The 24,474-nt window shown below is 37.5% G+C and overlaps 1 protein-coding gene across 6 annotated transcripts in view; it reads left to right on the top strand.

Annotated features, from left to right (window-relative positions):
• Positions 1-24,172, top strand: part of POLN (DNA polymerase nu) — a 93,928-nt gene extending 69,756 nt beyond the window's left edge. For 3 of the 6 annotated variants that reach the window (XM_057432297.1, XM_057432296.1, XM_057432293.1), the window contains 3 exons: positions 1,661-1,739; positions 11,374-11,441; positions 23,757-24,172. In XM_057432297.1, the coding sequence (XP_057288280.1) occupies positions 1,661-1,739; positions 11,374-11,441; positions 23,757-23,890 (281 nt within the window). In that variant the 3' untranslated portion in view covers positions 23,891-24,172. Of the gene's footprint in view, positions 1-1,660; positions 1,740-2,149; positions 2,725-11,373; positions 11,442-20,825; positions 20,888-23,756 lie in introns of those variants that run through there. The other 3 variants (XM_057432299.1, XM_057432294.1, XM_057432298.1) reach the window with 2 other exon arrangements.
• The last annotated feature ends 302 nt before the right edge of the window (positions 24,173-24,474 follow it).

Below are 24,474 nucleotides of genomic sequence, written 5' to 3'. Positions count from 1 at the left end.
GTGCAGTTTGAGGCACCTCAACATAAGAAGGACATCAAACTATTGGAGGGTGTCCAGAGGAGAGCCACCAAGATGTGGAAAGGTCTTGAGAGCAATACTTAAGTGGAGTGGCTGAGGTCACTTGGTTTGATCAGCTTGGAGAAGAATTGAGGGGTCCCCTCATGGCAGTCTACAGCTTCCTATAAGGGAGCCTATAAGGATGCCGGGGAGGGACTCTTCATTAGGGACTGTAGTGATAGGACATGGAGTAACGGGTTAAAACTTAATCAGGGGAAGTTTAGATTGGATATAAGGAGAAAGTTCTTTACTGTAAAGGTGGCGAGGCACTGGAATGGGTTGCCCAAGGAAGCTGTGAATGCTCCATCCCTGCTGGTGTTCAAGACCAGGTTGGACAAAGCCTTGGGTGAGATGGTTTAGTGTGAGGTGTCCCTGCCCATGGCAAGGGGGTTGGAACTAGATAATCTTAAGGTCCTTTCCAACCCCAACTATTCTGTGATTCTATGATTCCTCAAGGGGGGCAGGAGAGGAGCAGGTGCTGATGTCCTCTGTCTGGTGGCCAGAGATAGGACATGAGGAAATGTCATGAAGCTATATCAGGGGAAGTTCAGATTGGACATTAGGAAAAGGTTCTTCACTGGGAGGGTGGTTGGTCAATGGAAGAGGTTTCCCAGGAACATGGTCACAGCACCAAACCTGGCAAAGTTCAAGGAGAACCTTGACAACACTCTTAGTCATACGGTTTAGTTGCAGGTAGTCCTGCAAGGAGCAGGGAGTTGGAGTGGATGATCTTTATGGGTCCCTTCCAACTTGAGATATTCTGTTATTCTATGATTATCGCCCAGCAGAGTGCCCTTATCATCTGCCCACATGGCTGTTGTTTCTCCCTACTCTGGAAGTTGAACCATTTGGAAGAAAGAATACAAAATTCATCAGGTGTGTTAAAAAGATGTCTGTAGTCTTGTACATTTAGGATATCTGATAGGACAAGGAGAATTATGGCTTCCAATCCTTACTTAATGGCTTGTTTCTGTATTTTATCTGATAAATCTTTATGTAAAATGTATTGGATCCCTGTTGCATGGTTCAAAATGAGCCTTCAGGAGCCTTCACCAAACTGCAGGCCTGGAGAGTCATTCTGCCTCTTGATCACCAGAAATATGTAATCTGTTATATAACATGACACTGTTTTATGCACCGCTGCTCTTAACACTGTAATGTAATGAATATACATTACATACACATGGAAATATGAAAAAGCATAAAATTAAGTTTCCAAATGGATATGTGGTGTTGAATCAATGTTCTAACCTTTTATTACATTAAGTTTTAATTGATTTGTAGGTAAACTTTCATTGCAATTTAGAGTTAGATAGTTTCAGACATTTCTTATAAAAAGCAATCTTTCAACTCCTGGCCATCACTGGCAAAGTCACCTTTAATTAACATCTAATTTCATATTATTGTTTTCTGGTTTTAATTAACATGTAATTAATTTATTACTCTTTTGATATTTCACATATTACATGAATTGAGTCTGCTAGATTTGCAGATTCTTATAATTCATAATCTTCAGATGTTTTTCATTCTTGTGCCATAGTTCCAAGAAGAACATTTTCCTTTATCATGCTTTAAATTAAAAACAGATCACTTTCTTTCTTAGGATCTGCAGCTGATCTTTGTAAAATGGCTATGGTGGAGATTTTTACCTCCGTTGTTATTTCTCCAACTTTAACTGCCAGGTTAGTAATGAATGACTGCAAAACTATTTGATTTTAAAACAAAATTAGTTAAATGATGTGTTTCTGGCATTTTAAGCAGCTGTAGAAATGTCATGTGTGCCTCTGAATCTTTTAACAAGCAAGGACTTGTGGGATGGTTTCATACATTCAAAGATATCTTTGTGCTTAAATGGTTGGATCTGTAAATCCATCCCAAGGTGATGAAGTGCCCTGGGGCCATTTAAACTCAGTCAGATCTAGTTTAGTGGTAGTTCTACATCTTTGAAATTGAGCCCACTGATCATATCCTTCCTGAATTTTGAGTGAATTGTACAATGGGAATTGAACATTCAATGGGCTGGGAAAAAAAAACAGGAATCAGGAAGCCAGTGCTCAAGCAAAATAAATGAACATGTTTTATTCTTCTGTAGACGGTTTTCTTTTGCTAAAGAAAAGCTAGGTCATCATCATTCCCTTCTGTTGTGACTGCACATAGTTGAAGATCACAGAATGTCCTCAAGATTTTTGTATCAGTAGCAGAAATAATGAAGTCTACTTTTCCTGTTACAAAGGATGGAGGGGATGGTGCAGAGAGTCAGTGAGCGCTATTATTTGCTGCAATAGAAAGAAACTTTGAAGTTAAACATGCATAAAAAAACCCTGAACAAATGGTTTCTCATCTTTTGTAATGCTGCAGTAAACAATCCAGCAGAACACGATTTTTTGCAGTGCAAGTTCAGATGAAAGCAGAGATAGCAGGTAGTGCAGATCATCAGTGTTTCTGTTGTCACCCAGAAGGGGAAATCATAAATTTAGCTGTAGTAATCATGCATGAAAGACTTCAGTGGGAGTTTAGGTCAGTGCAGAGTAACAGGGTTTGGCCTTCCAAACATACTCTACAATTATGTGTAATATGTAACCCTATAAACTCTCTGCGTGTGTTTGTGTGTGTATCATTTACACACAACAGCATTGTCTTATTTGATCAATGTTCCAAAATGGAATTTCTAATTACAAATATAAAATGCATGTGTTGAATTCAAAGGTAGAGTCACTCCTTTGCCAAAAATAAAACTTGTTCTGAATAACACTCATAAGTGTTCTTGCAGCTTTTTGAGCAAAATACAGTTGAACTATAACCAAGAAAAGAAAGAAATAAGTAGCCCACTGGTATAAATCTGATCTGGGAAGTGGTTCCTTGCTGGAGATACTGCATATATATATCAGACAATGATATATTTGTATATTCAGTTTTGGATGATGGTATATGGCACTGTACCTTTTGGGGAGATTCTCTGCACTGATTATAATTCTTTCTGGTGCCTGAGTTGAATGAAGAAACCAGAATCTGGTACCTGTGGCCTGGTGTAACTTTCAGTTAGATTAGTCATGGAGTAGCTGCCTTCTGGGACAATCGAGCAAGTCTTTAGTGAAGGAGGCTAGTGGAGGTGCTGAGAGGGCAAAGAACATACTCCCTTCTGCAATTTCTACCTTGCACCCACATCTTTAGGTTCAAGAACAAGCTGTTTGTAGTAATTCTGAGAAAGCCAAAGTTTTTTATGAGTAATGCTGCATCTGATAAAGGCTTTGAATTTTTTTTCTACTCTCAACAGAAAATTTTACTTGGGTTTTTCTTTCTCAAAACTATTTCCTTTAAAGGTATAGTGTCACCAAATGGCTAAGGAGGCACTGACATGGAGAAGTATTGAAGTTTTACATGGTGAATTTTCTTGTGTTGTGAAAGCATAGGGGACTGGCTACACCAGATATCAGAAAAGTATCACTGCCTGTCCTTTTTATTCCTATTATGAATGTCACACCTGGGAAAGACCAAGACTGCAAGGGCATCTAAAAGAGACAGACTGTTTTAATCTGGAATTTTGAAATCCTGCCAGCCATTAACAACTGGATAGCTCTGCTAAAGGACAGCCTTTTAATAGTTACTAATGGCTCCTTGCTGTAATATTTAGTAGGTACTTGCAAGCCAGACTTGACAGGAAAGCACAGTCAATGCCTTTATAAATTCTGCAAACGCTCACCTGGTTGGACAGTGGCATTTTAAAGCACCACTGTGGTCTTGCCAAAAGACTGAAACTTGGAAGTCTGTGCTTCCAATTGTGTGCCAGGTGACATTCAGTCAGATATTTTTCCAGTGTTCTGTTTCTTGATTTTCTTTTCAGTCAAGCCAGGGTAATGATCCTAACATCCTTTGTGAAGTGCTTTGAAAAATATTGCTAAAAGGAAGTGAATGCATAATTGCTGCTGTTGTTGTAACTGTAGGAACGCACGGTAGCTCTTCCAAAATGAGAAATGTAATCAATCTCCTATTATCATCACATCAGATCATATTAATTCCAAAGATAGCACATTACTATCTTTTCTTCTGTCTTCACCCCCTTGTAGGTTTGGTTTTTTTTTTTCCCATTAAAATTTCTAATTTTGGAAACAGGGTTTTCACTTTGAACAGCATATCGAAGAGAAATATCTTTTATATATACTTTAGAAGTTATTATGAACCATATAGTAGGAGACAGTATCCTATTAGGTGTGGCCAAGCAGTGGCTAACACTTAGCATTCTGTCTTCCTTACCTTGGAATTAAATGAAAATAATAAAGTAAATTCTACATAAAGCCTTACAACTTATAAAGTTAGCTTGCAGGTATGTTTGCAGTCTTCTCCACTGACAGCACGGCATTCAGTTTTCATTCACTGTAAGCTGTTCAGCTGTGAGCAAGCTCTGAGCCAACGGTATGAAGCTTTGTTTTTGTACGAGTAGTCATCAGTAGATTGTTCTGGTGTGGTTTGTGCCTCTGATATTGCATTTGGAAGTCAGGGGAAGGAAATCAAGTTGCATTTTCATGATATTTGATCACAGAGGCCCTCTTGGCAAAGTAGCATATTCTACTATGACTGATCAATGGCTGTTCCATCAAATAGCAGTCTCATTTTTCTCTTCGTGTTTCTTCATCTTTTAATTCAAATGCCAGCCTAGCAACTTACGGTGTTGACAATGAAAAGTCAATCATTTACTTGCAAATAATTTGCATTAAGCAATACATATGATAAGGAACTGATATTAGTGTGGGCTATCTGTTGGCATCAGTGTTAACATCTTGCATTTTGTGCAGCACTAATGAGTAATCAAAATGATTTCTTCAGACATCTTCCACTTTACCTAGGTCTTTTCATTAAGATGCTGTTCTGCTGCTGATGGCCAGGTTGCTTACTGAAAATGTGCTGCTGGCATAAATTATTCAAGTGCCAGCTTTTACCTGTCTGATGCAACTCTCAGAACCCCCACATTATGTTTCCTGCAGACAGATGATAGCAAAGAAACTTCTGAAGTAAGATCAAGGCATACAGTAGCAACTGAAAGAAAGATTTATGGAATTGACAAGAGTGGAAAGGTACTTAGTGTACTCAGGTGGACAGTTGTAGTTATTTTCAGTGTTTAAAACATCATTGCAGTGACAGATGCATAGAAACTTGGTAAGAGAAAAGGATGCTTGCAGATTGTGAAAGAATTGTTGCCTGAGGAAATTCCTGTAAAAAATATCACTTTGTAAGCTGAAGATGCACTGATGTTACCCAAAGTCTGACTGGTGCTACATAGGCTTCTCAAAAAGTCATTAAAGATGTTAATATCCCAATAACATGCAAATTAAATTTAACAAGTCTGCAGAGCTATTGAGTAATTTGGTGTGAATCCAGCAATTCTGCTTTCTCACCAATTTATTGTTCCTTCAGCACTGGACCTGTGCCACAAGCACACAGCTATACTTCCCAGCATGTCCGGAGCCTAGTTAAAGAGACGGGTTCAGCAACAGGGCAGATATAAATGAATGATCTGAAAAGGAGGAGCCACCAGCAAATAAAAGGAAAAGGCAGGATCTTATTTTCTTGGTCCCAGGTGCTTTTCAATAGCAGTGGATATTGGAAGTTTTATATGTCTTCCTCAGGGAACAAACACTTTTATCAACCCAATGATTTTCTGAGTTGGTGAACTGTAAATGCAGCTCGCTTGTACAGATAGCTAAATTAGAAACAGCCTGATCATCCCAGGAACAGGCATTGTGTTATGTGACCTGGAATTGTTCACATACAATTCATGTGATAAATCACAAATGATTCATTTGTTGGAAGTGGCTTCAGTTTTTGATGCTAGAACCGAGAGGCATTTTTGTAAGGTGTGTAGGGATTCAAACATTAGTACTTTATTGTTTATCATCTCTGAGATTCATATAAAAGGGCATACTAATAAAACCAACTTCTTAATTAAGTCGTAGCTTCAACCAAACACAATCAGTAATGCTTAGTGCTGCTACTGTATAATGATTTTCTTTAATTCTGGGCATAAATCTTATGTCTCTTGTTTCTTCAAGAATTAAATAATTGGTTTTACTTACGTTTCCTCTATAGCAGTTATCCAGGATTTTCAAGTAAATGCTTATCGCTCTGGAACTGTATCCACAATTCCCAATATATGGTTGCAGATTTTCTCTAAAGGATTAACTCTAGTCAGCTTTTCTCCTTAGCCTAATACTGGAGAAATAGAATTACAAGGAAAAGATAAAAACTTTGGATTCTACTTGAGAGATGAATAAAATTTTTGTTTCAAAGACATATGCTTTTGTTTCGGTAGCAGAAGGAAATATCCTAGAGCATATTGGTATGTCAGAAATAAGTATGAGCTCTCCATAGCTGCTGTCTCATTCCAGTATGTAGCTCTCTGCTTCCCAAAGTGACCAGATAACATTGCATTTCTAGGTGTGCTGTGACTTAGCCAAATCATGACTTTCCTTGAGCATTCAAGCAGTATTTTGCATGTATCCACAAGATGGTGAGCTGTTACCTGAACACTTCATGCACAGTGAGCCAGAACAAGTCAACATGATTTATTCTTTATAGAAAGAGCTAAATATGTTTAATATGCTTAAATATCACAGCCAAATGGACATGCATGATGTAGCAGGTTTTACAGTGTTCCTTTTTATGGGTCATTCAAACCAAATAAATATATTTTATTTAGAAAAGCCTTTTGTGGATCACCTTTTAGACTGGCATGTTTTAAGACAATTTGGGTACATGCAGAAATTCTGTTCTCTTTAATTAACCATCTGTTCAGATTCCTGCTCTTCATGATGCAGCTGCTGAGAAAACAGATTTCACAAGTTAGCTGAATTTTTATTGTTAACATGTTAAAAAGTCAAAATATCTGGGTCTTTATTATGGAAACACTGAAAGGTGTAGCTTCAAGTTAATGCAGGTAACATCTATGCAAGCGTGTTATATCTTATGCTATAGCTTTCGTACCACTGCATTAGAAATCGTTATAGATACAGCTTCAAAAAGACCCTGAAAATCTACAAAGTTACTACAGAATTATTGTAACCTTGTTCCTTAGTTACATGACAACTTAATAGTCATTCTTTCCACTGGAATCTATGTGCTTCTGTGGGGAAACTGACAAAATTAATTAACAAGTAGTATTAGTAGAATCAGAAAAAAAATAATACCATTTTAGTGTAGGCAATATGGAGATTTCTAAGAAGAGTCAGATCCAACATCCATCTGCTCCATTACCGCTGAGTGTGGCCAATAGCAGATGCTTCAGGAAGAAGGTGTAAGGTTACATAGTAGGAGAGTCTGTCTGTCTGTAGATTTTCACCTTGCTCTGGTTGTGGGGAAGAGTCTAAGTTCTAAAACAGACAATTTTTTTGTATCACAAAAATGTACAGAAGCTACCTCTGTCTACCTGCATGTATCCAATATAGGTGGCTGGTTTAGGAGATGGTACCCCAGCAATGTCAATGCAGAGAGCTGGGGTTTTCCAGATTATCCATTCAGAACATCTAAGTCAGAGCCTAGCTTGGTCCCTTGACTACAGAAGGAGCATGAATTTAATTAGTTTGAGCATCTCTTGGCACATTTTAATGTCCTGAAACACTGCACACCGCTGTTAAAAAAAATAGCTTCTGAGAAACACTACAATGGCAATCTTGGTTTTGTTTTTCTTTTTCCTCCTATCTTTTACTGGCCTCTTCTATCCCTCTGTTGTAGGGATAGTCCTACAATAGAGTCTGCATCATGTCATGCCACAGCATTCTTGTTTGCAGTTTAAACAAAATGTTTCCTTTAATGGTAAAGAAATGCAGTTGCTCACCAGTAAGGTAATAGCTGTTTTGTGGAAGTCAGTTCAATAGAGTACTTATTTCTCAGCAATGCATTTGCAGTAGTCATGGGAAAACTTGTAATTCTGTACATTAGAATAGAGAGGTCCAGATCTGGAATATATTGCTTTACAGTAACAAAGCCTGGTGCTAGGAAATAGTATACATAAGGAGGCAATATAGGCCCATAAGTACAATACTTTGAGAAAAAAATATCTTGATGATAGTTTAGTTTGTTTTTGCATATGTAAGTCAGTAATATATAACTGGGTGGATCCGTTGAAGGCCTGAGAAGTTTTAGCCTTTGCGTTGATTCACAGGAAATTGGAAGAATGATGAATGTAGCGTGGAAGAGAATAAAAAATTCTTTACAATTGTTTAGTGCAGCACAATGGTTTAAGAAGGATATTGTGTGCTGGACACACTGAACTGTTGTCAAAAGCCATGTTCAAGGTGGCAATCTCAGAAATACTCCATTTGAAGGTGCAGGCTATAGCAGTGTCTCTGTTCCACACTGCAGCCATACTCAGGCACAGGTCATGTTTCTCAGCGAAAGAAATCACTTGTGTACTCATCAAAAATGATGCGTAACTTGCAGGCAATCAAAAAATAGTTAATAAAATATTAGCTTGTAAATCAAAGGCATTTTTGTTATCTGTAGAACAAAGAAGATACTGGTTTCTGCCTGGTTTGCAATTTCTAATCTAGTTTACCATACGTTTTAGCAAGAGATAATGAGAGAAGCTTGCTGTTTCAATATTCCTTCAAAGTGAAGCTGATTCAATTAAGCTGTTAAGAGAAAGTACAGGGTTTCTTTCAAAGTTCTTTCACTCAAGGTGTGCAATGGGTGGGTGAGTGCATGCACTGGAATGGGGAAAGCTATGAAATTTGAATGTATAAATTGCTTTGATTCTTTGTTTTATCTGCCTTGATATCAGATTGAATGCTTCCTTCTGTGCGGCAGCATAATGCATGCAAGAATTATTACTTTAATAACCCTGAAAAAATACAGGTGGCCTTGTACTGTAAATCTGCAGGAGTAGAATGGATTAAGTTGATGTGAGATGAATAAGAAAAAGAGATAAGAGATGAAAAAAATCTAACTTGTCTGATGAACATTAAGGAGGAAACAGTGTCTGCTATTCCACTTATTGGCATCAAGCTAGGAAGTCATGTTTAGCACTAATTAAAACTTATGTAATATCTTTCCAAAACAGAAGTGTATTAGGAATACTTATTTCTTAGATCTCATATCTCTGAGATAAATCTTATCCCTATTTTCCAATTGAATATATATTGCTTAGCAGACTTACACAGAGAACCAGCAATGCTAACTTCTAGTTCTGTATTTTAGGAGACAGAATGTTGTTCTGAACTTCGAATTAATCACTAGATGTTTAAGATGGGGTAGCTGTAATTCTGCAGCTCTGTGCAGTTCTTCAGTTCACTGGCAAAACACCCGAGCTGCTAGGCTGTCCTATTCAGGGTGACAAGCATTGAGAAACAGGATCCTTTAGCCCAGACAGAGAACCAAGCTAAAAGAGCTGTGGTGCTTTCAGTAGATGAACTGGAGCATGTAGAGTTGTGTCACGTCTATTGTGCTGTCCAGACACAATTTTGAGATCAGTTCACATTGCTTCTGCTTACATAATGTAGCACCAATCTCTGGTCCAGCCCTACTCCTCCTGAGCTCAGTTTTACTTTTAGCGTGCAGATGAAGTGATCAGATGATCCAGTGCTGGGTGGCTTTGAAAATCCAGTTCTTTTTTCTCCATTCCTAAATTCTGATGAATTCATGATAAAATGTTTAAGGTATATTGTATGTTCTTCTTACCAAATATTCAGAATATATGGTGCTCTAATCCTAACTGAAGTCATGAGACACTACTCTGGTAAAAATAATAACCAGTCACATTTCTATTGCACTGGTTTAATCAATGTAATTATTTTCACTTATTCAATTGATTCACAGTATATTAATATTTAATGTTCACAGTTATTTCTGATTTATATCTTTTTACATGTCCCTTGAATGATTATAAGAAATCTCTTGCTTTAATTAATTTACTTGCATTGGAAATTTTTCTTGTCATGTAACTGTATTCTCTTGCTAAAGATGATCATGGTCTTTTAATCTATTTCTTTTTGTATCCTGTGTCCCAATTTCCTATTAAAAATATGTTAATCTGTTTCACTCTGCTTCTGACTGTGTTGTAAGTGACTAATAATTTAAGATCTATTATTAGAGCTCACCACACTGTTAGTCAATGTCACATTGTAATTTAAGGCAGTGTGAAACTATCTTAGGATATTTTCCTGAAAGCTGTGAAAAGTTCTAAGCAATAACCATATTGATGTTTCAGCCATTTGTAAAGCATTATTTACTTGAATCACTACTGGGTAATATGAAAAGTCGACGAAGGGCATTTAATTTAAATGTTATATACAAATTACAAAGCAATTTGGAAATAGGTGGTACAGTTTCATGACTTAGACTCCCAACAATAATTAAAGATGTACTAAAATATACCTAGTAGGAATACAGTCTAATCGTATATGCAGTACTTTTCCTTCCTGAGAATTTAGGGATTATATGTGCTAGATTGTATCTATTCTGCTGTGGACTTGATTCAATCAAATATATTTATTATTTCTATTGTGAAAGTACTTTTGCACCCAAACCAACGATTTAGGGTGCTCTTCCTGTAAGCACTGAACAGTTAAGTCAGAGTCTGTATGCAAGAGACCTATGATACAGATCTAATACAGACAAAGTGAAAACAAATAAGCAGTATAAATTCATTACAAAACAGCCCTAGCTGAAGAGCTCAGGTCCATGTAGTTGCATGGCTTTCAAGATGTTAATGCTTTCAGCTATACACTCTGCCCTTATGAAGGCATCTGTCCTGACAGCAGAGGCAATCTTGTTGTGTATGTGTTCCTACATTTTCGCTCTTCAACCCGCTTGTTTGTCACCATGAGGGCACCTACTTTGCACTTAAGTGAAAAGCTAATTTTCTGAAAAAGACTCAAGTCACTGGCCAGCTAGGAGTTAATATTTTCATACCAGTGAGCCAAGTGCTCTTACTATTGACCTAATTTGCATTAGTAAAACCACCCTTTTCCAACCGCATTTTAAGCTCAACTTGAAAAAACAAGCTATATTAACAAAACATAGCCTGTCTCTATAATTGCTCACATTTTCCTGCAAATTACGTTGGTTTTAAGTAATAACTTATCACATCAGTTCCCTGAATGACATTTATAAGCTAGCAAGCAGAGTTTGGGGTTACGACCTTTATGTTTTCTGAATGTATGGAGTGACAATCCTTCTAAATCCATTAATGAATTTTTCATTTCCTTAGGACATTTATCCCCACTTTAAGATACCAGTTGTGCATATGGCAATTAGTTCATGATATGGATAGGAAACACTGTTAGAAATTTCTTGCCTACATTATCTAAAGTCTCTAAAATGTTTCAGGTTAATTGCCCAGATTCATGACGAGTTGTTGTTTGAAGTAGAAGATTCTCAAATCCAGGAATTTTCAGGTAAATACAATCTCTCTTTCTCCCCCACCACCTTTTTATCTCCCTATAACCTGTGATTTCTCAGAGGATAAAAGAATTAATATAACAAGAAGCAGCACGTTGATTCTTATGATTAAGGAAATGTATACTGAGCTGATTTTTCTGGATGTCTTCCACCACTGGCTCTTATGCAGATAAAATGTGATACGCTCCTCATCTGGAGTTCATCAACATGCTTACTTGTGTTTACTTTTCTTATCAAGACTCCCTCATCCAATCTATGAATCCTGTAAAGCTAAATAATAATGCTTTAGCCAGGGTTTAGAAGGGGTATAAAGAAATAAACCAGCTCAAAAAGAATGGCTTGGAAAGCATATGAATACTTATGATTGGGGCCCATTACATAAAAAAATATGAAATTCTTAATGGAGGAATATAATGTTCTGTAATTTCTAAGTTTACTGCTTTTTTTATATTTAGAAAACTTTATGATGGATTTTTCAAGGTCAAGGGTTAGTAAAAGTTCCTGTGTACATTTTTATCCTCTCACCTGGCTTATTTCCAGACATTATTCCCTAAGCCAGAGGGTGTCTCATCATCTGGTACAAATTTAGGTAGAAAACAGGGGCACACAGGAGGCTATTGAATCTCTTCTCAAGTAAGTAGTAGATTTACTCCTGTAGGCACCAAACGTTTATTTGCAAGCTTTGGTCTAGTTTGAAGCTCAAGAATACCTTTAGCTAAAACAGTTAGCATAATGTCACAAATACTTAAAATGATCCAATACAAGAAATATCTTCCATTATAACCTAAGCATCTAAGAAAAAAATAATTTCACCTTCTTGTGTTGTGTTCATTTAAACAGTACAATTTGCCATATTAGTCTCATTTCATCGCTGATTCCTCTTGTATTACTTCATAATAAGAACTTCACCTGATCAAAACAGAGAACCTGGAAAATATTCAAGTTCAATGTATTAGGGGCATTTGCAATGAATTAGGCTAATATAATAACATTTGACCTCTAAATGCAGGAGTTCAAATCTGGTTTTAATTACAAGAACGCCGTACAATTTATGAGAGATTGCAGTATCTACCCAGAAAGAGACGATGTCTTAAAATGCCATAGTTTCAGAGTTAGAAAGCAGTGTGCTGAATGAGATCTGTAAGATGGCATAGAAGTGTTTTTAATATCTTATTTTACATCAATTTGCATTAATTTCCCCTCTACTCTGCTCTTGTGAGACCTCACCTGGAGTATTGTGTGCAGTTCTGGTGTCCTCAACATGAAAAGGACATGGAACTGTTGGAACAAGTCCAGAGAAGGGCCACGAGGATGATCAGGGGACTGGAGCACCTCCTGTATGAAGACAGGCTGAGAAAGTTGGGGCTGTTCAGCCTGGAGAAGAGAAGGCTGCATGGAGACCTCATAGCAGCCTTCCAGTATCTGAAGGGGGCCTATAGGGATGCTGGAGAGGGACTCTTCATTATTAGGGACTGTAGTGACAGGACAAGGGGTAAGGGGTTAAGACTTAAACAGGGGAAGTCTAGATTGGATATAAGGAGGAAATTCTTTCCTGTTAGGGTGGTGAGGCACTGGAATGGGTTGCCCAGGGAGGTTGTGAATGCTCCATCCCTGGCAATGTTCAAGGCCAGGTTGGACGAAGCCTTGGGTGAGATGGTTTAGCGTGAGGTGTCCCTGCCCATGGCAGGGGGATTGGAACTAGATGATCTTAAGGTCCTTTCCAACCCTAACTATTTTATGATTCTATAAGTATAGAGCTAATATTATACCCAAAAGATAAGAATTATTCATGGTTGCTTATACATATAAAAAAATCACAGATTCTGTCCTCATTGGGTCAAATTCTGATCTCCATTGCTAGCATAATTTTTAATAAATTCAGCAAAATTAATACTTTTCCAGTATAATGGAAAAAACCCTCTAGCTGTTATATGAATAGTAGTAATAAATAATCCCACTGTAAAAACATGATGACTAGAGGCTTTTTTCTGGAAACATGAAAAGAGTCCAGTTCAAATACTTGAGATGTCTGATCTACACACTACAGTGTACCTAGTTTGCATATCTCCACATCTACCTGCAGTGTGCTGAACAAATGTACCTGGAAATTTCTTGTTCTGCTTCAAAGCTATCACCGTGTAATTGAAGTTGCTAGGGTGACCTTTGGGAAATGGACTTGGGCAGTCTAGAGGTCTGAGGTACCTTGGAAATTGTCATTTCACTTAATACAGGCTGCCAAGCATGAGTGTTCATGGCATAAATTTGTTTCATTCTGCTGTTTCAAGACTGATTTTTAGGTTTGTCTGTACTTTGTCCTAAGAGGCAAATCAAAAAAGAAAATTCTGCATTACGGTAACTTTCAGATGTACTTATTTACCTCAGAACAGAAGAGTGATAGAATGTCCTTCCCTTAGCAATAAAGACCAACTTAAGACATTATTTTCCTTTTTCATTTCTTCAGTCATTCAGTTTCTTCCACTTTATTCATCACTGGTGAGGCCACACCTTGAGTGCTGCATTCAGTTCTGGCCTCCCCAGTACAAGAGAGACATGGGCTGGAAAAGGTCCAGTGAAGGGCCACAAAGATGATGGAAGGACTGAGCATGTCTCCCATAAAGAAAGGCTGAGAGAGCTGGCACTGTTCAGCCTGCAGAAGGGAAGGCTCAGAGGGATCTTATTAATGTATATATATATACCTTAATGGAGGGGACATAGAAGATGGAGCCAGGCTCTTCCCAGTGGTGCCCAGTGACAGGACCAGAGGCAATGGATGCAAACTGAAATACAGGTGGTTCCCTCTGAACATCAGGAAACATTTTTTTACAATGAGTGTGATTGAGCAGTGCACAGGATGCCCAGAGAGGCTGTGGAGTCTCCATCCTTGGAGATAAGCAAAAACCATCTGGACACAGTCCTGAGCAACTGCTTGAGCAGGAGGGTTGGACCAGATGAAGACTGGAACCTTTCAGAGGTCCCTTCCAAGCCTCTACCATTCTGTGATTGTGTTATGCAAATAGATCTGCTACTAATGAAAGAACTAATCCAAGTTGTCTTCAAAGTGACTTCCTTCAGTGTCATTAATGAGGCTTCTGCTTGATCTGAATAGGTAGAGGAAGCATGTATCTGCACCAGCACATAACTTCCAGTTGGAAGTATGGCAATGAAGCAGATCTCCCTATTGTCCCCAGTCCTTGGTGTGAGCAGTTTTGGTTCCCATCACAGAGCAGTCTGAGAGTGGTTGACCTAGATTCCTTTCAAATGAAGCTAAATAGGAAGACTCTTTTCTCCTAACCTTTTCCAATTCAGGAGCTGCTGAGGTAACAAATTAGGTATGTGAGTTTCAAACCAAAGAAGGAGTGTCAGTAGGGTGTGTGCTTCTAATTCACTTCAGGGCTTTGAAAGTTAAAATATGGTTTCCATCCCTTTACCAAAGTTCTTTCTCCCTTTTTTTTTTTTCAAGGTCTTACTCTTCTTACATTTATTTGCTGATATTCTTTAGCTGTTAGCTTTGTCTTTACATATCTAATCAGCTTTTGTCCATTCAGAAACTTGAAACTACAGAATATGCTGACTTGCAGTTTCCAGCCTGCAGCTTAATGATCCAGAGAGAAATCTCAGTTGTACAGTCACAAAGCTCAGTAAAGGGAAAGATGTGGATTTAAAGCTAAAGAGTAGTGTTTGATGGCTTTAATGGACTACTGTTCAGTGCTGTGTTAGTCTTCTGCATTTACTGTGATCCAAGAAGCACTGGCCTACTATTCAGCATGTTTGCATTCTGATTCCAGTCATGCTTCTGATCTACTTTTTCAGGAAAGCAACAACAAATGTGTGTGTCTCAGTTTTCTGATTTGCAGAATTGATATGAAATCTTACAATAAATCTAAGATTTATAAATGAAGAACATAAACTGCATTATTTCAATTAGGTCTTAGCACAGAATGTAAGCCTTTGCAGCAGCATTTCCCCCATGGAAATGTCTCTTTTGTATAGTTTTACAACATTAAAATGTCTGCTTCTAAGACTCTCCTGAGAGGAGGCTGAGCATTGCCAGGCAGTCAGAATGCTGATGCTTTCTCTAATCCTGTTTAGGACTTCATAGTCCACAATAAGAATTTTCAGTACTTTTCAGTATACAGAATCCCAATTTGTAGTTCATCTAATAATGTATGCCCAACCAATAATTTTGAATCTTTTGGATTTCATAAACAAGGGGCAAACGATAAGGTGTTCTTTTTTCCTAATACCTACTTTTGCACAGAGTACTGCATGTAACTTAAGTTAGGTGTTACCTGTATTTTGGAACAATACGTTCTTCAAACAGAAGCCATCACCCACAGTTTTATAGTATGCATATGGTTCATTCTGAATGGACAAAGCAAAACATCATTTATTTGTAACAAGGCTTTGAGTGTCCAAGCTTTGACACAGTTTGAAATACAGTGAAGCACATGCTACTCTGAATTGTGTAATTTTCAACAAAGATGTGGCATATTATTTCCCTCAATTCTCTGTTTAGGGCAGGAACAAAACAGCAAAAGAGCTTTCTAAAAATCGTCCTTTTCCATTAGAGTGTGCCTGGAAAGATCAGATCAAAACATTTGGCAGAAATTGGTTTGGTTTTGGCAGAAGACTGTCAGCTTTACCATCAATAATCTGCCTGGTTTCTAGCCAGCTTGCCTGCCTGGCTTCCTCACATCCTGAGCTCTCCAGCAGCCCAGGAAGCAGAAAGGCAGATGATATTTTGGGAATGCCAAAACCCAAGCTCTCGGATCTGAGAGAGCTCAGCATCTCTGAGTTCTGAACTGTGTGTAATCAGGTAGGCAAACTGTCCCCATATCAAACTGAGAGTCTCTCTATGGACTCTGGAAGGCTATTCAGGAATTACAGAACCCAATTTTTCATTTTATGGAGACTATTTCTGAGACTACCTCTCCATGCTGTTTGAAATGCCTCTTTGCCCTTGAATTATTCCGAATAAATTACTGCTAAAAGGGGGAATGCACTTTGGGGTGAAGAAATGCAGAGTAATTAATTTTTTTTTGCCATATAGGGGTATCCATAGTTAATAACTGTAAAATCTGGCTTCTGATGTGTGCTCCGTATGTACCTGGTGGACTTGAAAGGTGAACTTTGCCAGTAGTGTTTACTATGGATGGTTCCTCGTCACTATGCTTTCTTAATTGCATCCATTAGTGAGAAGACTAATTAAAGGAAAGAAACTTGGTACTTGCAATAATGTATTTTTGTAGAAATATGTGTATTCCAGTAGTGTAAGTTCAATATCACAGTGCATTAGGGCAATTTTTGAAGGTTTATTTTTTTAGAACTCATTTATAGTAATGCATTATTAATAGAATTAAAGAAGTTCACTTCTGCATCTGTTCTTATATTTAGTATGTGTAAAATAATACAGTTTTAAACATTTTGTCTGATATTTAACCAGGTATAATGTATTTCAGCAGTAATACCTACTTTAAACGTAAGAACAGCAAAAGGACCAGTCTAAGAAAAAAATCAGAATAAACTAAGGCTATTTATTTTGATATTTAGATCAGTTAGATTGTTACTACCTAAAGAACATATCTTAGGTTATTTTTTTAAGTCTTCCAATACTGATTTTTGACTCATGTTCAAATTCCATGAAATTTTATTTTATTCTGCTACAATTTCACACTCAATGGATACCAAGGCAGCTGCATAGAAAAGTGCACATGAGAAGTGGACTCAAGTAACAGAAGAACAAAAGAATGAACTAGTCATCACAAGTTAATGACATTTTCTGTCCCCTGAGCTGCCTTTTTCTAACTTGAAAAACACTGGTGCATAAACTAAAGATGCCTCCAGATAGCTCTCAATTTGCAAAAAGCCCTGTTCCATAGACCATGTGTCTGGCCAGCTTTGACATGTTTCTGGAGTCATAATTTCATAGGTGAATGAACTTGAAAAATGTCTTCAGTTCGATAAGGACAAATAAGCTTTTGTTCCACAGCAGGCAAGTGTGTCTTTTCTTTGTTCCTATTCACAACACTTTCAATAAGCATATTTATTCTGGTCAGTATCAAGAAAATCTAATATATGTTAAAATTTCAGTTCCTCTATGACCTCTTTGGTTTGCTGTCACCAGTTTTCATTTATACATAATCTTTTAGCATGACACTCTTAACACTTACAAAGCATTCCAGGATGAGTATAATCAACAAATCTCGTAATTGCTGACTGAGGGTTTTGAGACGTAAGTTGCAAAGGTTGGGAGAACAGCATTTTACAGATGCCATTGCAGTATATGGCTGGCTGCAAAGAAACATTTTAAAATGAATAATTTATATGCCCTAGATATACTAGATTTTTGACTGAACAGAAATAATTATTATACCAAAAGCCACCATCTAAATCTTAGAAAAGAAAAAGAAAAGCTAAGAGTGATGCAGATAGATGTATTTAAAAATTGTGGTCACTTTTGTTAGTGACCACACTCTATGATGTATATGAGATAAAGAAGATACAGTTGTGTATGTTTGGGTTTTTTGTTTTGGGTCTTGAAAAGGAGGGGAGTTTTCAAGGAGATATGAGAGAGTAGCAGGAGAATCAGATACATAGGACTAAAGGGGACCTCTCCTGCAATTACCTACCACCATTCCACTGGAGTTTTTATAAATGATCGTCTCCACTGGGGGACTGTTCCAGAATTTCATATCTCCAAAATCTAGGACTTTAAGTTTCCAGCCTAAATGTATTCAGCTAGTTTACTTATTTATTTCTGTGCAAAGACTGTCATTTAGTTTTAATGCTTCCTTCTTCACTGTTTACTGTATTAGCAGACTACTAAATGGGAATGGTAATCCAGCTGCCATTTCTGTTCCTATGTATTTATTATTTCATTCAAGTTCTGCTGTAAAGTAGATGTAGGCAAATGTTTTGGATACTTGCAAAGGTATGATTTCAAAAGACTGAAATGCCAGCAAAAAAACCCTTCTGATTGCTTGAAATGAATGGTTTCACTATGCCACCCACTAAACTCTGGGAATAGATGGAGAAGTCAGTGTGACATGAGAAAGAGAACGGGGAGCCAAACTGACACAGAAAAAAAACAAGAAAGAAAATGGAACAAACCCATAGAGAGGTCATGATGGGAAGTCAAAGAGAATGAGGAACCATTAGGTTTGTTCACTGATGTGGCCACTTTGTGCTTTTAAAAATTAAGAGCAGTTAAGAATGTCGCAGAATTCTGATCATGCCCGATGCCTTCAAGCAAAAACTGTGTGAACAAACAGAGCAATCGTCGCTGACACCATGAGCCCCCTTCTGGGGCTAACAGTTATACAGGAGAGACCTAGTCAAAGTCAGAGGTCTAAAGAGCTAGAAGAAAACTGGTTTCACTCAGTGCATATGCAGCCAGCATCCTTTATCATACCACTCATATCTCAACCCATGAATTGATGCCACTGACTTGTGCTCCATCTTTTGTTGTCTGTTGGAGCTCTGTATGTCAAAAAGACCTATTCTCCCATTGCCTAATGCTCTATTGCTGTTTCACTGTCTAACAGCTCAAATAACATTAAGTTGCACAGTTAAGTGTGCCCTTCATAAGTGCTTTGGTGGAACATACAGATCTGAGTAATTCTGTATGAAAAGCAGAGAATCCAGATGTTGTGTTCTCATAAAAGCCTTGTGCATCCATAGCCTGGAAAAAATGCTTGCACAGGGACTGACTGGCAATCCTTTGCCTTCTGAAGGCATGATGCCTGGTTGGAATGCCCTGACGTTGGCTGTATTGCTGACCTCCTGGAGCTGGCAGCTTGTTTAAGTTCAGAGTGGGCTTCTCAAGATGGAAGCAGACCAACACTCCTCTATTAACAGCCATGTTGACTTGGACTTCATTTTAAATGGATAATTATTTAGGCCAGCACTTCCCCTTTCACAATCTGTGGTTGCAATATTTGCTTCTGCTCTCCAAAAACAATACTATGTCTTTTACAGGACCGTAAACTACCTCAGATCTAACATGAAGCAAATATATAGGTGTAGACGTTGTGTCAACAAATGTCTCTGTTTCCTCAGCTTTGGCATTTCAGGCATTGATCTTTTGAGTTACTGCATAATTTGAACTTCATGGAAAATCTTATGACAGCTCATTAGCACGCAAGTCTGAGTGAGCCAGCAGTCTGAGCACTCCACTTCTGTTCAGGCAGAACCTCAGCATTGTTATCAAACCAGCCACAGTGTCACAGATGTGACACAGAATGTTCCATACTGTTCTTCATTAGAAGAGATTTCTAATGGCATCACTAGAAAAGGTTTCAGTGGCAGCCAGAGCAACAACCATAGGCAGCTTCTTAGAGTTCTTGTTGCTCTTTTGCATCTACCCTGAGCTGCAAAAGCAATGTAATGTGCATCGAGGGATAACTTCCAAAAAGGCTTCTAAGTACTCATGTGAGTTTCAGTCTAGCAGTATTGCATATCACCACATATTGCATACTCTGATCCTTCTCAATTCGGTGAGGCATATAGTGACATCCTGTCAGAGCAATGGAGGTTGCTCAATAACTTCTGTTCTGGGGCTCCCTGGTATTCCTATTTCATTTTCAGTAGCTGGAAGTTACTGCTTTTTTAAAAACTCTTTATCTATTGAATCTCTCATTGATTTGTATTAGAACAATATTCTGTTGCAGCAGCAAACATTGTCACACAAAACACTAATTGGCATGACCAGGGATGACAAATCTGATCCCAGCTGATTGATTTGGAACAATTACAGATGCATTTGCACAGTAATAGTGAGCATAGTGTGATGACGCGATGAGTTGTTAAGTTGCATAAATCATACTGAAGTTTAATTGTTTAGATTCTTGATCACTCCGCTATCCCACAGCAAAGACTTTCTTAAATTTAGCTCTGATCTTTTACTTTGATGAATAAGGTATTTCCAACAGTTCAGACTTCCAGTCTTTTTTTCCTTGCTTGGTTTTTCAGATTGAGTTTTACGTCTGCACGAGAAGATGAAAATGTATAAAATGTCACCGAACACACAGTTGAGAGTACTGAACTTGAAAGCTGAGAAATACAGCACTCACACATGCTGTACCTCTGTATAAAATACAGTAGTGCTGGAGTTCTCTGTTTATGGGTTATATAAGCTAAGTAACTGCCAAAATTTCACCCTAAAATTCTATTTAAAATAAGGAATTGAACCTCCAGGAGAGATAAAAGAGAACTTAAAGAAAAACCCAAACCCCTGAAAAAATGGTAAACGGTTAATGATTTTTTAATGTAGAAATACGGGTGTTATATAACAGAATTTAAGCCATGTGATTTATTTGTTTTTCTGTACAACAATTCTATCATGGAAAATAAAGCTGTAAGTTTTCAAATTTACCTTACAGCACTGGTAAAAAGAACAATGGAGTCCCTGCAGCAAACCACAGCCTTGGAAGTGCCACTAAAGGTAGGGGCAATTCTGAATTCCCATTACCATCTGAGGCACACTTAGCTCTGTATGTTGTCATCATCCTACTGAGAATCTAGAGACAACGATTTTGCCTTTCACTTCAATAGTTTCATTTTCATATTTGAAGGCAATTGCATTTTTAAATGGCTATAAAAATTCTGAAAGAAAATAACTGAAAGAAACTCAAGCTCCATTTTGGAAAGTGTGATTGTCATCTACTCTTGTCTTAGCAATGCAGTATGGTAATTTCAAAATCTATTTCCTTCATTGCCATGAAATTTCTGCTGGGTGTGGTAGAGTGAGAAATATGTGCCTTTAATAGGCTTTCTAAATGTGCCAGGCATTCATTACTGCTGAAAAACTATTGCAAAAGATCTTTCTTCAGTAATTTTCACTTAGAAAATTGGTCTTTTTACCATTTCCATGTGTATGCCTAAAATACAAAGCAGACAAAGTCACTGGCCAGTGTTTTAAGTATAGGACATCTACCAAAACAACATCTGTAAAAACCTGAGCAGCTAGCTACACAACTACTGTATCTATCTATGTATTGGACCTAACTGTACTTATTTTATAAAAGAATTCTATTTTTCTCTCACAAGACTGTACCCTTCACCCTAGCCTACCTCTCAGCTTTTGTTGTTTAGTAAAGGATTATAGTTCCTGGGGATCCCTAAACTTATTAAGTGAACAACAGTGCAAGGGTTTCCAGTTTCCTGAAAACTGAGTTCTTGGTGTTGACAGCTGACTCATTCAGTGTTATTACTGAACAGGATTTGGGGACAGAAAAAAGTATTTATTTCAGAAATGATTGCAATGTACAGACTTGCACTAATGGAAATGGATGAAAAATAAAACTACTTGTTGAGTTCTAGCTCCTATTTCTTCCTCCAGATCTTCTGTATCTTCTATTTATTTCAGCATCTCAGCCACTCTGTGATGCTTTCTGTGGAGGTCTTGCAGTTACATTTTCTGGGTTCTTATGGAGCCCATCTTTCCCCCAGTAGCTGTGAGAGGATCATGGGTAGTATCCCTCATGATCAGGGAGATCTAAACTACTCTTCCCATGCTGGAATCCCCTTCTCAGTGTTCCATAAAGCCTTGTGAGAACTTGTACTCCTATTCACCAGATTTGGTCAAGTGAGACCTGGCCATTCTGGGGTTATACATTGCTTGCACTGATGCTCCCGAGCTTTATAAACTGCATTTCTATGGGTTGCTTACATTGTATACCTGTGCTTACCTAACTTCTTTAGTTACAAATTCCTTGAAAAACAAAGCAAGACTGTATTTCAAGGTGTACCTCTGAATGTTTTTAATGACAGTATTAGTAACGTGACATGCATGCTGCTATAAGGTTCGTTAAAATAATCAAATACGGTATTGCTGACAGTATACAAGGTGAACAGCAACACTACAGCCCTTCCTTGATAGTTTTAGGAGACTCTTTTTGGTGACTTTGCCAGGGAAAACATTGTTCATACTTTGCCTGAGGAGCTCATTGCCATGAAATAAAGTATGAACAATTTAGCGGGTTTCTAAGAAAGACAAACAATTTACACGGTTGATGAGAGTGTTCATAGTTACATGGGCAGGATATAATTTCAGTGTTATATATTTCAGACAAGCCATTAATGGCAGGAGGTTCTAATGTCCTATGGACAAAATGGGACACACCATCTTAGAATACAGTCTTTTTCACCTCTAAGGTGTTTACTATCGCACACTGACAAATTCATCTTGAAAATGAATAGTAAATGTATTCAGTGTGTCATTCTCTGTTAAACAACAACTACATTTTACTGGGTGAACAGAAATATGTTCTTGGACAATAGGCTCTTCAAAGACAAGGACTTTTTAATAGGCCGTAGAAGTATTTGGAAATACATGCTTTATTACCCGTGTTTTGGTCTTCTTTTCCTGAGCAAATTACTGTGGGAATCATGACATACTTTTGCTCCTACTGCATCTAAGACTAAATGCATCATGAAGATACTTCCACCTTCCTCTGAAGCATCATGAATGGATCAATGGCAGAAGTCAGATAGAAATTATAAAGCACCAACAGCTTGACCTCAAAGAAAAAAATGAGAGATCTTAAAAAAAATACGTATTTTTATTCATGTTGTTTACCGTTCTATACAGTAAGAATGTCTTTTAGGATTAGAGATTTTGGAGATGAAAAGATTTTCATGAAATGCTTCTGCTCTCCTTCAGTACACTTGCTTCAACTAAATATGTATTATGTGCTCTGTTAATATGAATATTACTTATTAATACACAGGGAAAATGTCACTAAAGTAGAGCACATGCATAGTCTTAATGGGGAGGGATTTCTTTTTCTTCTTTGAGGAAAAGGATGCTTTATCTTTGAAGTAGTTTCTTTACCAATATATAGTCCTTGCTAATGAGGCAGCTTTCATGTCAGAAAATCTACTGTGTAGCAGAGCACCAGTAACTGCAAAACAAACTGAAATAAAACCAAAACAACAACAAAAATGCCCCAGAATTGGGAAAGTGGATGTTAAAAAAACCCTAGTATGTTTATGCATTACTGACAAAGCTCTGATATAAACACTGATTCTGTAGCTCTTTTGAGAAACATAAAAAGATAAATTTTGCTTTAGCATATTCCTTGCAATTCAGTAACATGTATCTGCAACTTCAAAATAGAAAGTTAGTCTGAATTGTTAAGGTATTTTAATCAAAACTGTAGTGATAATTAAGTAGTAATAGGTATGAAGGACATATTGATAGGCATGTAATCTAGAGCAGTATCAACATCCAAAGGGAAAAGCAAAAATAGTAATCTCGCTATATGTGATGTGTGTGTTTGTTTAAATTTGTGTGTTTTTTTCTCTGACAGGTTCCCTTGAAAGTGATTCTTACCACTGGGAAATCATGGGGGTGTATGACAGAATTGCAGGAGATGTAAAGCAGTCATCGGGGATGTTATTCAGCACCCGTACACCTCATTGGCCTATGCTGATTCCTCGTTGAATCACTAGGCAACAGCGCTGCTGGATCTTTCATAAGCACCTAATACTCTGCATGTGAATTTTTTTACTTCATTTTGTCTGTAGCCCTAGGCAACGGCAGTGAGATAAAACTGGTTTTTACCAGTTCATTGTGTTTCCTTTAGCCAAGGTAACCAGCAGGGAGCTGCTTTTGTTCAGAGCTAAATTACTTACATGTAAGAAATGAAGCAAGACAATATTAACCCTTTGGGAATGTGAAAAATACATTTGAGTTAGAGGTTTAGACTTATTATTTTGTAAAAATACTTGTAATCTGGCACCGTTTGAACAGTATCAGCAAATTCTTAATGTTGTGCTCAGCTTACTTTATATTTTGTGAGTAGAAGGCAGCTGCTTGCTTTGCATCACATATTAAATGCCACGTTCCACAGACTTAGAAAAAGAGTTCTTTGGAAATTGAGAGTCTCCAAATTAATTTATATTTAGGATTTTGGAGCAAAACAGATAAACAGATCTGGATGCCTAAACACACTAAAAGCAACCAGGTTGTTGTCAATTCACTTAATTTCAAACTCTATTTGTACACTGTAGCCTTAGAATATTATT

The sequence above is a fragment of the Pezoporus wallicus genome, unplaced genomic scaffold (genome assembly GCF_028554395.1).
Source record: "Pezoporus wallicus isolate ANWC-B61680 ecotype Strahan unplaced genomic scaffold, APGP_CSIRO_Pwel_v1 contig_8490, whole genome shotgun sequence".
Classification (NCBI taxonomy): domain Eukaryota; kingdom Metazoa; phylum Chordata; class Aves; order Psittaciformes; family Psittacidae; genus Pezoporus; species Pezoporus wallicus.
The sequence above is the reverse complement of the archived record's forward strand: the minus strand, read 5'-3'. Positions and strand labels throughout refer to the sequence as shown.